At 36.0% G+C, this 12,722-nt stretch overlaps 1 protein-coding gene across 2 annotated transcripts; it reads left to right on the top strand.

Annotated features, from left to right (window-relative positions):
* The first annotated feature begins 1,164 nt into the window (after nt 1-1,164).
* LOC132173649 (putative disease resistance RPP13-like protein 1) lies at nt 1,165-5,563 on the top strand. Of its 2 annotated transcripts, none has more exons than XM_059585205.1 (3): nt 1,165-5,099; nt 5,280-5,354; nt 5,499-5,563. In XM_059585205.1, exon 1 carries the CDS (start codon nt 1,333-1,335, stop codon nt 5,038-5,040), a length of 3,708 nt encoding a protein of 1,235 aa, XP_059441188.1. In that variant the 5' UTR covers nt 1,165-1,332; the 3' UTR covers nt 5,041-5,099; nt 5,280-5,354; nt 5,499-5,563. The 2 variants fall into 2 exon arrangements, with proteins under 2 accessions (XP_059441188.1, XP_059441189.1); XM_059585206.1 differs by having other exon boundaries at nt 5,277-5,354.
* Nucleotides 5,564-12,722: the final 7,159 nt, after the last annotated feature.

Raw genomic sequence — 12,722 nt, 5'->3', positions numbered from 1 at the left:
TTTTTTTTTTAAGATTGAATTTTTTTAAATTAAATTAATAAAAAAATAATATTTTAATTAGATAAAACGGTGAGTTTTGAGTAGACTAACGGAAGTTAACAAAAATTGACGGTAGAGAGTTTTCTAGTAGTTTCGAGTGACACAGGGACTAAATTTCCAAAAAAAACATACCCAGGGAGTTTTTTAAAAAAACGCATTTACCTAAGGATTTTAGATATAATTTCCCTAAATTTTAAAGAAGAAATGAAGAAAAATAAAATAAAATTCAATTCACACGTCACTAATTAGTAATGTGTCAATGCTCACACGTCACTAATTGAATTTTAAACAAGAAAAAAAAATCAATTCATACGTCACTAATTAGTGATGTGTCAATGTTCAGTCATTTCACTTTTTTTTGTTTGAAAATAACATCACACATTATTAATTGAATTTTAAAGAAGAAAGAAAAAAAACAAAAAAAAGTGATGTGTCACTGTTTACACGTTACTAATTAGATATTAACATGTTATCATTTGATGACATTTTGGAAATCAAGGTACTCTAAACACGTCACAAAATCTTGAATTTTTTGTAACAAGGAGTGTGTGGGTGGGAAGGGTAAAGTAAAATTACACGCGGGCAAAATTTTTTTTTTTTTACATTAAAATATTAAAAAAAAAATTTCTGCACGGCGTGCTCAGGACACCGTGTGCTCTCAATCACGTCCCGCATGGGGAAGGCGAGGAAAGAAGAAAAGAAAAACAAAAGAAAGAAAGAAAGAGAGTGAGATAATGGGAGACAAAGAAAATAAATAAAATAAAATAAAAAGAGTGAGGGGTAGGCATGAGTGGTGGGGAAAGAGAAAGAAAGATCCTCAACCCACTGATTGAGAATTTGATGGTGAAAGGTCGGTCGTCCACTTGGTTCAGATCACGTGGGCTTTTCTGATCACCTTCCAAGTTCTCCTTTTTCCAATAAAGGAGATGGTGGCGTTAAAACATCATCAGTTTTCCTGCTTTCCGTTTTCTTTGATCACGTGGTGTGGAGTCCACCACATTCAATTGACCAACGGAATCCAAAGCTGACTCAAGTGCCTCTCATCATTCAAACTTCATCATGAGCCGTGTGGGTCCATTACTGCCATTGGCTGATTCCTGTATGCTTTCTTTTGGTTTACAAAGCAACACATATTACACCTTTTAATATCTCTCTTTTTGCTCTGCTGTTTCTTGCAATCATCTTCCTCCATTTCCTTCATTTTCTTTCGTCTCTTTCATTGCAATCTCTTTTTGCTCTCCCGTTTGCTACACTCATCTTCCTTCATTTCCTTGAATTTGCAAAGAAGAAAACATGGCTGAGGTTGCAGGCATACTTCTCTCTCCCTTTCTCCAAGCCTTTTTTGAGCGAATGGCATCCCGCGAGTTTGCTGACATCTTTCAAGGAAGAAAACTCAATGATCGTCTCTTACACAAGTTGAAGATAGCATTGCTGTCCGTGAATGCACTGGTTGAAGACGCGGAGGAAAAACAGCTTACGAAGCCTGCTGTGAAAGAGTGGCTGGAGGAGTCGAAAGATGCTGTCTATGAGGCTGAAGACGTCTTGGATGAGATAGCCACTGAAGCCTTGAAACGTAAGTTGGATGCTGAATTTCAAACCACTTCAAGTAAGCTACGTAAATCCATCTCTACTTTCTTTGGTCATTTTGTCAAGGTCATAGAGCCAAAGATAGCAGAGCTACTTGGCAAACTAGAATATCTAGCAAAGCAAAAAGATGTTCTAGGTCTAAAAGAAGGTGTTGGAGGAGAATCATCAAAAAGATTCCCCACGACTTCTTTGGTAGAAGAATCTGGTATTTTTGGTAGGGATGGTGATAAGGAAAAAATAATAAGCTTGTTGCTCTCTGACCATGCAACTGGCAATGAAAATCTGTGCGTTATTCCCATAGTGGGCATGGGGGGAATTGGCAAGACCACCCTTGCCCAGCTTGTATACAAGGACAAGAGGGTGCATGAGCATTTTGACTTTATGGCATGGGTATGTGTTTCGGATGAGTTTGACGTGTTCAGGGTAACTAAAACAGTTCTAGAGGCACTGACTTCATCGACTTGTGATATGAAGGATCTAAATCTAATTCAAGTTACACTACAGGATAAGTTGATGGGGAAGAAATTCATACTTATTTTAGATGACGTATGGAATGAAAATTATGCTGATTGGGAGATCTTAAGTAGTCCATTTAGATCTGGGGCACGAGGAAGTACAGTCATTGTAACAACACGCAATGATAATGTTGCCTCAATCATGCGTGCTGTTTCAACTGATCGTCTAAAGCCATTATTGGAAGACGATTGTTGGTTACTATTTGAAAAACATGCATTCCACGATGGCAACATGGATGCACGTTCACAGCTAGAAGTAATAGGTAGACAAATTGTGAAAAAGTGTGAAGGTCTACCTTTAGCAGCCAAGGCAATTGGGAGTCTCCTGCGATCTAAACTAAGTGTTGATGAGTGGGAGAAAATATTGAAGAGCGAAGTATGGGATTCACCAATTGGCAAAGAAAATATTCTTCCAGCTCTAAGATTAAGTTACAAATATCTTCCATCACATCTAAAAAAATGTTTTGCTTACTGTTCAATATTTCCCAAAGATTGTGTTTTAAAAAAAGATGAAGTAGTCTTATTATGGATGGCAGAAGGTTTCTTAAAAGAAACTATAAACAAGAAAATGGAAGAGGTTGGCGAAGATTACTTCCTTGACTTGGCATCAAGGTCATTGTTGGAACAATCAAGTGACAATAAATCAGGTTTTGTAATGCATGATCTCGTCAACGACTTGGCCAAATTCGTATCTGGGAAATTTACCTTTAGATTGCATATTGACCATTCTCCTGAAACTATGAACGAGACTCGCCATTTGTCGTATTTGAGAAGAACATTTGATAACTTTAAGAAGTTTGAGGTTCTTTGTGAGGCTACTCGATTGCACACATTCTTAGCATTGGAGTTGTCACCAAACCATAATTACTTTTACTTAAGTAAAAGAGTACCACTTGATTTATTGCCAAAACTAAGATGCTTGCGGGTGCTTTCTCTATCCCATTACCGAAATATGACTGAGTTGCCTGAATCAATTGGCAAAATCAAGCATTTACGTTACTTGAACATTTCTTCCACTGCAATTGAAAGGTTACCCGATTCCATATGTAAGTTGTGCAATTTGCAAACATTGAACTTATCATTTTGTCATCGTATTGCTGTATTACCAAGAGATATGTGGAAACTCATCAACTTACGTCATCTTGATCTTGTCGGAACTGCCATAAAGGAGATGCCAATGCAGCTGGGTAGATTAAAATGTCTACAGACTTTAAGTAAATTTATCATCAACAAACATAGTGGGGCATGCATTGAAGAGTTGGGGAAACTTGCAAACCTTCGAGGGAATTTATCTATTTCAGAGCTTCAAAGCGTCGTATCTCCTATGGACACTCTGAAAGCATGCTTGAAAGATAGGAAGTACCTTGAGGAGTTGGTGTTGGAATGGAATGGATTGGGTACTAATATTTCAGAATGTCAAAGATCTGTACTTGACAATCTTCAGCCCCATAGTAACTTGAAAAGTCTCACTATCAACAACTATGGCGATAAAAGTCTTCCAGATTGGGTTGGGCATCATTCATTCTCTAATTTAGTGTCCCTTCACCTAAACAATTGTAAACATTGTCCAAACTTGCCACCACTTGGGCAGCTACCCTCTTTGCAGAATCTCTATGTTGTTGGGTTTGAAGGAGTTGTTAAAGTGGATTATGAGTTTTGTGGCGGTGATTCTTCATCAATTAAGCCATTTGGAGCCTTAAAAGTTTTAAGCTTCAAGCAAATGTTGAAATGGGAGGAATGGTCTTCTTTCGGGGTCGAAAACGAAGGTGAAGCTTTCCCTCAACTTGAAGTGCTTTATGTTGATGACTGCCCTAAATTAACAGGGGGGTTGCCCGTCCATCTTCCTTCTTTAACCAAACTTGAGATTTGTAAATGTCCGCAGCTAGTGGTTTCACTCCCGAAGGCTCCTGCTTTACACGAATTGGAGCTAAGCAATTGTAATGAGGTTCTGTTAAAAGAATTGCCAACTAGATTGGAAGGGCTCGTAATTGGAGAATTTGACGCACTTGAGTCCCTTCCCAATGGAATGGTGGCCTCCAACAACTGTCTTCAACAGTTATACATCAGGGGATGTATGAAGTTAGAGCTCCCAACACACTTAAACTTTTCATCCCTTGAAAGGTTGCAGTTGAGCGGTTGTGATTCCCTCAAGTCATTTCCGTTAGATTTCTTTCCAAGGCTTTCTCATATAGATATATGGAGCTGCGAGAATATGGAATCTTTGACAGATTCAGAACAACATGGACGTGATTTAGTGACCTTGAATATTACCATCGGCTATTGCCCTAATTTTGTATCTTTTCCGAAAGAAGGAATCCGTGCCCCACAACTTTCATATTTTTATGTCTCTAATTGTCCAAATCTGAGGTCATTGCCAGAGAAGATGCATACACTCCTGCCTTCTCTTTCGCTTTTTCATATAAGCCGTTGTCCAAGAGTTGAGTCGTTTCCCGAAGGAGGCTTTCCTTCCAACCTGAGAACTATTGCAGTCGAGAATTGTGAAAAACTCTCTGCCGGTCGGATGGGATGGAATTTGCAAAAACTCCCATCTCTTAGAAATTTGGGTATCGGGGACAAATCTGAAGATGTGGTGTCCTTTCCAGAGCCAGGGTTGCTGCCTTCTTGTCTGACTCATCTTCGTATCTCTGAATTTCCAAATATGAAATCTTTGGACAAGAGAGGGCTTCAACACCTCACCTCTCTTCAACAATTGAGGTTCTGGTCCTGCCCTAAGCTCGAGCACGTGCCAAAAGAAGGGTTGCCAACCTCCCTTTCTATAATAGAGATCAGTCGATGCCCTTTGTTGAGGAAACGGTGGCAAAGCAAGAAAGGAAAAGAACGGCGAAACATTCCTGACGTCGATCACATATTGATTGATTCCGAAGAATTCATTGAATGAGCCAAAAGCCTCGGAAGAGTCCCATTTCCTGACCTCGAAGGCGGCAACAACATATTCAGGTAATTGCACTTTTCGATAAGCTAATTATAAATATGATCCTCTTCCTTCTCGTAATGACTTTCCCATATTCTTTATAAATATTTTCTTTGTCTGAAAAATTTTGTTTCATTTTATCACTATCTATCTGTTTCATGGATTTTTTTTTCTTTTTTTTTTTTTTAAAAAAAAAAAACTAGCAGGAGATCAAAGAGCTTGGGTCACAATTACAAGAAGCAAATATAATCTATGATCCTAAGTGGCATGAACGCTTGAAGGTTAGCTAATTAATCCATTTTCTAAATATTTGGTTCATTTGTTTTTCTAACGTTTTCTCTCTTACAATTCTATCTTTGTTTCATCTCTGTCTAATTGTTTTCTGTTTTGATTGGTTAATTGTATGCAAAATATTTAATTGACAGAATACAGGAGATGGAAGAGCTTGATTATGAATACACAAAGCAGAGGCTAGCTTGCATATACACGTGTATGGATTTTCTCTGTTTTAATGTACAATTTATGCATTGTTATTTATTTTTTTGATTCAGACGTTTCAGTTATTGAACTTGTTATGTGGTGTTAAATCAAGATCATGGGAAATTTTGGAACATCTAGATTTCCTGAAGTGTAGGCTTTGAATTACCAATCAATACCTTTTTTTTTTTCCGATAGCTGCTATGTGGGAAGGAAAAGGAAATCATTGGAAGCAGAGGATTTTTTGTGGCTAATGCATGGTTTAAAATGGATGACATCTTAAATATAATGATATATCAGAAAATTTGTTAGGAAACTAGATACTTGCTCTTCTATTTAGTTCAAAAATTGTCCAACAAACGTGTTGTGGTAATATAAAAAGAAAGAAGATAAAGAGGTTGTCTCTCTTTGCTTAAGCTAGGTGCTACATGTTCATAATTTTGTCTTTTCTCTATTGATATCTTTGACAGAAGATATGTATGGTAGTTCATTTTATTACTGACACTTTCTTTTTTTTTTAATATCATTGACAGAAAAGATTCATTTTGATGAATGGGTTTTTGAGTGAAAGAAAAAAATGGAAGCCTCCTTTAATGATGTTTGCAATGGGAATCTGATCTCGCTTTGTCAGCTAGGGACCTTTTGAGGTTCAAGTGCGTCTCCAAGATGTGGAAGCTTACCCTATATCAAAATCATCCTCCTTACATAATATTCACCATCAAGCTCATGAGGCATCTCTGCCCTCCTTGTTCAGCAATGGAGTAATGATAGTGGAATGCAATGTTTCTTTTTTGAAATTGTACGTGCAAAGACAACTGTCATAATGGCTTTATATAGAGTCGTTTGTGTTATAAATCATCAAAGTAACACAAACTCTGTCACAGGTACCCGAAGATCTGAGATATCTTCATCTGCAATCCAAATACCTGGCAATGGATGCTGCTGAAGCCCACTAATTGTTGTTGGTGACATCTTTGGATTGGCATTCTGGCTATTTGGTTCTTTGTCAAAGATGGCCCCATTTTTTAAGGTGATGAGCATTCAAGATTCAAACTTTGACCAAAATTCTCATTGGAGACATGCAAAATAGAAAACTTCCCTTGAAGCTTACGAAGATCATGAGGGATTTTGTTGGTATTCTCATAGGGTTGCTACCTTCTGGTCTAACTCATCTTCTTGTCCTTGGATTTTCAAATATGAAATCTTTAGATAAGAAAGGTCTTCAACGCCTCCTATCTCTTGAAGAATTGTGGATCAAAGACTGTCCTAAGCACAAGTACATGCCAAAAGAGGGGTTGCCTACGTCCCATTCTATTATAGGGATCGACAGATGCCCTTTGTTGATGAAGCAATGGTGCAAAGTAAGAAAGGAAAAGAACGGCGAAAGATTCTTGACGTTGGTCACATTTTGTTGACCAGAAGCATATGCTGAGAAACAAGCTCAGTTGAATCCAAGGTTTAAAAAGTTATGATCATGTAAAAATCCTTTACATCCCTATAGCGTCTGGATAGTTTGGCATCAAATTGTTGTAACTCAAATGGTATTACAACTCATGCTTCTTCTTGAATATTCATTGCCTTTCAAATTCCTTCTCTTTTTTCTTTCTGCTTTTGCTTTTGTGTGTTTATTTTGATATTCAATCACTATTATGTATTTCTTTTCTTTGTCAGGAACTTTGTAATAGGGAAGGGGGAATAGTGTATTTGTAAGATGAATCTTATACAGACTTTTCCTTTGAAATTAAGCTGGTACTTTTATGCAAAACTTGCTTGAAGATCAGTTTTGCTTGGCCATAATTCAAGAAAATAGTTTTTTATTTTATTTTATTATTATTATTTTTTTAAACTGCTTATTTTGCTTGAAAACAACTATGAATTATAACAAGAACTTTGGCAGTCTTTTGTTTTTGTTCCCAGAAACAAATGGTATATTGCAAAGGCTACCATATGAAAACATAGGAAATAAGATGAGGCAAAACTAGTTTGGAGGAAGCCTGATCATTGTATGAGTGGATGCTTGGCTGCATCCTTTGTGATCCTTCTTAGATTTTATAGATCAGATGAAATTCACTAGTAATTTTTTTGGGGGCCTTTTGTACATACCCAATGTACTTATGATCTTGGCTGTTTATGTTCATCTCTTTCCAGATCGTTTAGATTTTTTAGTAAAAATTTCTTGAATCAGCCATGGATCAAGGATTGGAGTTGGCAGATTGTTGATTTGTTGTATTTATTGCTTATTGTTGTGGATTTTGAGGAAAGTTTTCAGCTCTTCCTTAGCCCTTGAGCAACTGTGCTGGACTACAGAGAGCAATAGCATAGAGTAGTTGCCAATATATGCTATTGCTCAAATGACTACAGAAATGATGTTGAAGCAATAATGAATCTACTTTGATTCTATTTGGTCAAATAACAGCACCCCATTTGATTATTAAGCATACACTAGGAGGAACCTTTAAATTTTGCATTGGCAATCAACAATCCCGTCACATATCAAAAGGAGACACTAACTATTAAGGGAGTTCGTTCAATGGCTTTGAGGCAATTTTTATGTAGTTAAGTAAATATCAGGGCATTAGTTTGACTCTAGCAATGAAAATCATCATGACTGATTAATGTAAACTATTTTGGGTTTTATTGATGTAGTTAGGTTATGGTTCCATCCGACTTGAGAAAGCGTCTGCGATTTTCACCGTCTATATTCTTCATGTCATTAGTTTTCAGCGAATAGGCTATAGTCACGTCCTAGTATAGTAGCCACTAAAAAAAAAACACTAAATCAACGAAAAGGAAAAAAATTTATACACCAAAACTACTTTCGAAAAAAAAAAAAAAAAAAAAATCCTAAATTGTGTACCATCAAGGCTACATGAAAATGTTCAATTCCTAATATCATCTTACTAACACAAGTACCGTTGAAAACCATTATCATAAAATATAAAATAGCATTAGAAAAATAACAAAAAGTAAGGCAGCTAGGTACATCTTCTCATTAGTTTGGCACAACTCTAACTACAACCGAAATTGAGCAAATTGACTCTCCATATTTGCCTTGCATTTTGTTAGTTTTTTATCTATCATTTTTTCAACTCTAGCAATTTTGTATTAGAACAGAACACAAAATGTTATACACTGTAGCAATAAGCTGGAGCTACTGAGGCTAGCATCAAATACAAACAATTACAAACACATTCCAGCACCTACTAAAGAGTGTTCAAGGTCCAAGTATAGTTGTGGCTATATCTCAGCACATAATTCCAGCACAAATATAAACATAGTGCATCAGTTTACCTAGGATTCATGTTTTTGAATCATATGTTTGTTATCACAATGAATCCTAGGAGTGAACAAGGTCAATGTACTTTGTTCTTAATTTCATTTGTTTGGCTCGTCAAGGTCCAATGTAGGGTATTTTAAAGTAAAAAAAAAATTCTTTTGAAAAAATACACATGGATTTTAAAACAAAGTCTATTAATATATTTCTCCATAATGTTTTTGTGCTTTCATTAAAAAAAAAAAAAAAAAAAAAAATCAGAGGGGTAGGATTGATCTTAAAATGAGAATATGATGTGATAATAATGTGCAAAGGCGTCATGATTTATATTCAATGTTTTTATGCCTCAAAGTGAAATTATCATAAGTCACGCTCCATTTTATTTAACGGCCATTGGGCATTCATGATAAAACATTTTGTGAAGACTTTCTAAAGGGCATGGTATCATTTAAATTCATTTTTAGTCTTTCATAAGGGCTTGCACAGTTGCTATCTTTCCATCTGTTGGAAACGTATTAGATCGAATTGGAGCTTAGAGTCTTTCGTTAGGCTTGGGAAGAAGAGCAAGAACTGTAGGTAGAATTATTATATTTCAATATTTATGAATTGTAGTGATGTATTTGGTGATAGTTAGTTGTTGTTGTCTTTTAAGGATTTGGGGTTGTATTTATTTAAGAGATATTTTTGAATTATTAATTGTAGCTTAAATCCCCTTCAAAAAAAAAAAAAAAAAATTATAGCTTAAATCTCCTACATTCCATCCTTGAAACAAGTCTTCAAAAAATTGATAGCATTAAATAAGGAAATCAAATAATATATTAATATTAAAGTCATTCTTAAATAAAATCCTCACCATTGTGGAGTAGAAATAATAGTTAGTTAGCAATAAATTATGATCCTAAGTCCCAACAGCCAACTAGCCCCATTTTTCTAAATTATATGTCTTTTCTTAATGCATGTATCGCTTATTTGATTGACAATATTATTATTATTTTTTTGCATGTCCACACAAAGGGAGTGAAATGGGAAAAGAGGATTCAAATCAGTAACCTTTATTTCATCAGGGGTGGTCCTCGATCAGCCAATATGAGCTACCCCTTAGGAACTTTATTAACAAAGATTAAATGGATTAGCCATACTATCAATTGAAAGAAGATGTTAGAAAAATTTAATAAGTAATTTTGCATCACAAAAAGCGAGAAGAATAATTTTTTTTAAAAATTAAATATTATTTAATTGACATTTAAAATTTTTTTAAAAAATGCCCCACTTAAACTTCTCGTCTTAGACCCCAAAAGTCTGCTCACCGCAAGAAAAGATGTATAAACTCCCGCCTTCTGTTCGGAGACAAGAAAATGGAAAACTTTCCATGAAGCTTGTGAAGTTGTGAGGGTCAAGAGGCATTTTTCTTTTCAAATAAGATAGTTGTATGCAAAGAGAAAATCGAAAAGCTATTTTTTTTTAGTATTTCACCAATTGAGACAGCTTAAATGCTTAATCTTCATCAAAAAAAAAAAAAAAAGCTTAATCTACCTTTGATTTCCAAATCCAATATGCTGTTATGTAATTATTTTTTATTTTTTGCCATATATGCTGGTATATATATATAATTAGTTCCTTAAACCAGTTATACTAGAACATGCTTATCTTTTAGTCACAAATCCAATAACAAAGGAAGCTTTGGATTGCTTGGAAGAGTACCCCAGCATAATTCGTTGGTCATCAATGATTTTACGACTTGTAGATGATCTTGGAACATCTAAGGTATGCAAACCAAAGAGTTTCATCAAGAATGCTTTTGAATGGTTAACATCAACATTGCCTAACATCCTCGTATTAATATATGTGTGTGTTTTAAAACTTAGGATGAGTTAGAGAGAGGTGATGTTACTTGAACATCACAAAAATATGACTGAGTTGCCTGAATCAATTGGCAAGATCAAGCATTTACGTTACTTGAACATTTCTGCTACTGCAATTAAAAGGTTACCCGATTCCATATGTAAGTTGTGCAATTTGCAAACATTGAACTTATCTTCCACTGCAATTGAAAGGTTACCCGATTCCATATGTAAGTTGTGCAATTTGCAAACATTGAACTTATCTTCCACTGCAATTAAACGGTTACCCGATTCCATATGTAAGTTGTGCAATTTGCAAACATTGAACTTATCATTTTGTTATGGTATTGCTGTATTACCAAGAGATATGTGGAAACTCACTAACTTACTTACGTCATCTTAATATTGTCGGAACTGCCATAAAGGAGATGCCAATTCAGCTGGGTAGACTAAAATGTCTACAGACTTTAAGTAAATTTATCATCAACAAACATAGTGGGGCATGCATTGAAGAGTTGGGGAAACTTACAAATCTTCGAGGAAAGGTTTCTATTTCAGAGCTTCAAAGCGTCGTATCTCCTATGGATGCTCTGAAAGCATGCTTGAAAGATAGGAAGTACCTTGAGGAGTTGGTGTTGGAATGGAATGGATTGGGTACTAATATTTCAGAATGTCAAAGATCTGTACTTGACAATCTTCGGCCCCATAGTAACTTGAAAAGTCTCACTATCAACGACTATGGCGATAAAAGTCTTCCAGATTGGGTTGGGCATCATTCATTCTCTAATATAGTGTCCCTTCACCTAAACAATTGTAAACATTGTCCCAACTTGCCACCACTTGGGCAGCTACCCTCTTTGCAGAACCTCTATGTTGTTGGGTTTGAAGGAGTTGTTAAAGTGGATTATGAGTTTTATGGCGGTGATTCTTCATCAATTAAGCCATTTGGAGCCTTAAAAGTTTTAAGGTTCGAGCATATCACTACAAGAATTTAGGTCTTTAGGGGCGACTTTGAGTCGACCCTAAAAGTCCTAAAGTGGACGCTGTTGACAACAGCGTCGACTTTTGGACCCTAAAGGTGTCGACGCTAATAGTCCGACCCTAATGATCAAATGTGTTATTATTAGCGTCCACTTAAAGTCGACCCTAATGATAACTTTTAGCGTCCACTTTATCGACCCTAAAAGTCACAATTTTTTGACCCTAAAGGTAATGTAAACGGAAACCATAGTCGACGCTAATGGTTAACCATTAGCGTCGACTTAAAGTGGACGCTAATGGTTAACCATTAGCGTCCACAAAATGGACCCTAATGGTCCTAAAAAAATAGAAAATAAAAATTCACTATCAGCATCCAAATCAAAGTGGACGCTGATAGTTAACCATTAGGGTCCACAAAGTGAACCCTAATGGTCCTAAAAAATTTTAAAAAAAAATTAACTATCAGCGTCCACTTAAAGTCGACCCTAATGATAACTTTTAGCGTCCACTTTATCGACCCTAAAAGTCAAAATTTTTTGACCCTAAAGGTGATGTAAACGGAAGCCATAATCGACGCTAATGGTTAACAATTAGCGTCCACTCAAAGTGGACGCTGATAGTTAACCATTAGCGTCCACTTTGTGGACGCTAATGGTCCTAAAAAAATTTTAAAAAAAATAATCTGCGATCGATCGCACAATCGTGTGTGATCGATCGCAGTACCAGAAGGTGTTTTGAGATTTTGCGATCGATCGCACGTGGAGTGCGATCGATCGCAGTACCAGAAGGTGTTTGACATTTTGCGATCGATCGCACTCCAATACCAGTGGGCTTTCAATAATTTGCCATCGATCGCACTCCAAGCAGACCCAGGGAACCAAATTACTTACATATGAATAAATGTGATTACATAATGAATTATTATTTTTGATAAATACCTTATAGAGCAGGGAAAAATATATAACAAGGACTCTGAGATTAGTGTCACATGTAACTCAAAATGCAAGATATCTAATGCAGTGACCCAAAACAAAATGAAATGTGACAAGCATGTTGGACCTATAGACAGAGTCAAA

This window comes from Corylus avellana, chromosome ca3, assembly GCF_901000735.1.
Source record: "Corylus avellana chromosome ca3, CavTom2PMs-1.0".
Lineage (NCBI taxonomy): Eukaryota > Viridiplantae > Streptophyta > Magnoliopsida > Fagales > Betulaceae > Corylus > Corylus avellana.
Note: the sequence above shows the minus strand (reverse complement) of the source record. Positions and strands in the feature narration are given on the sequence as shown.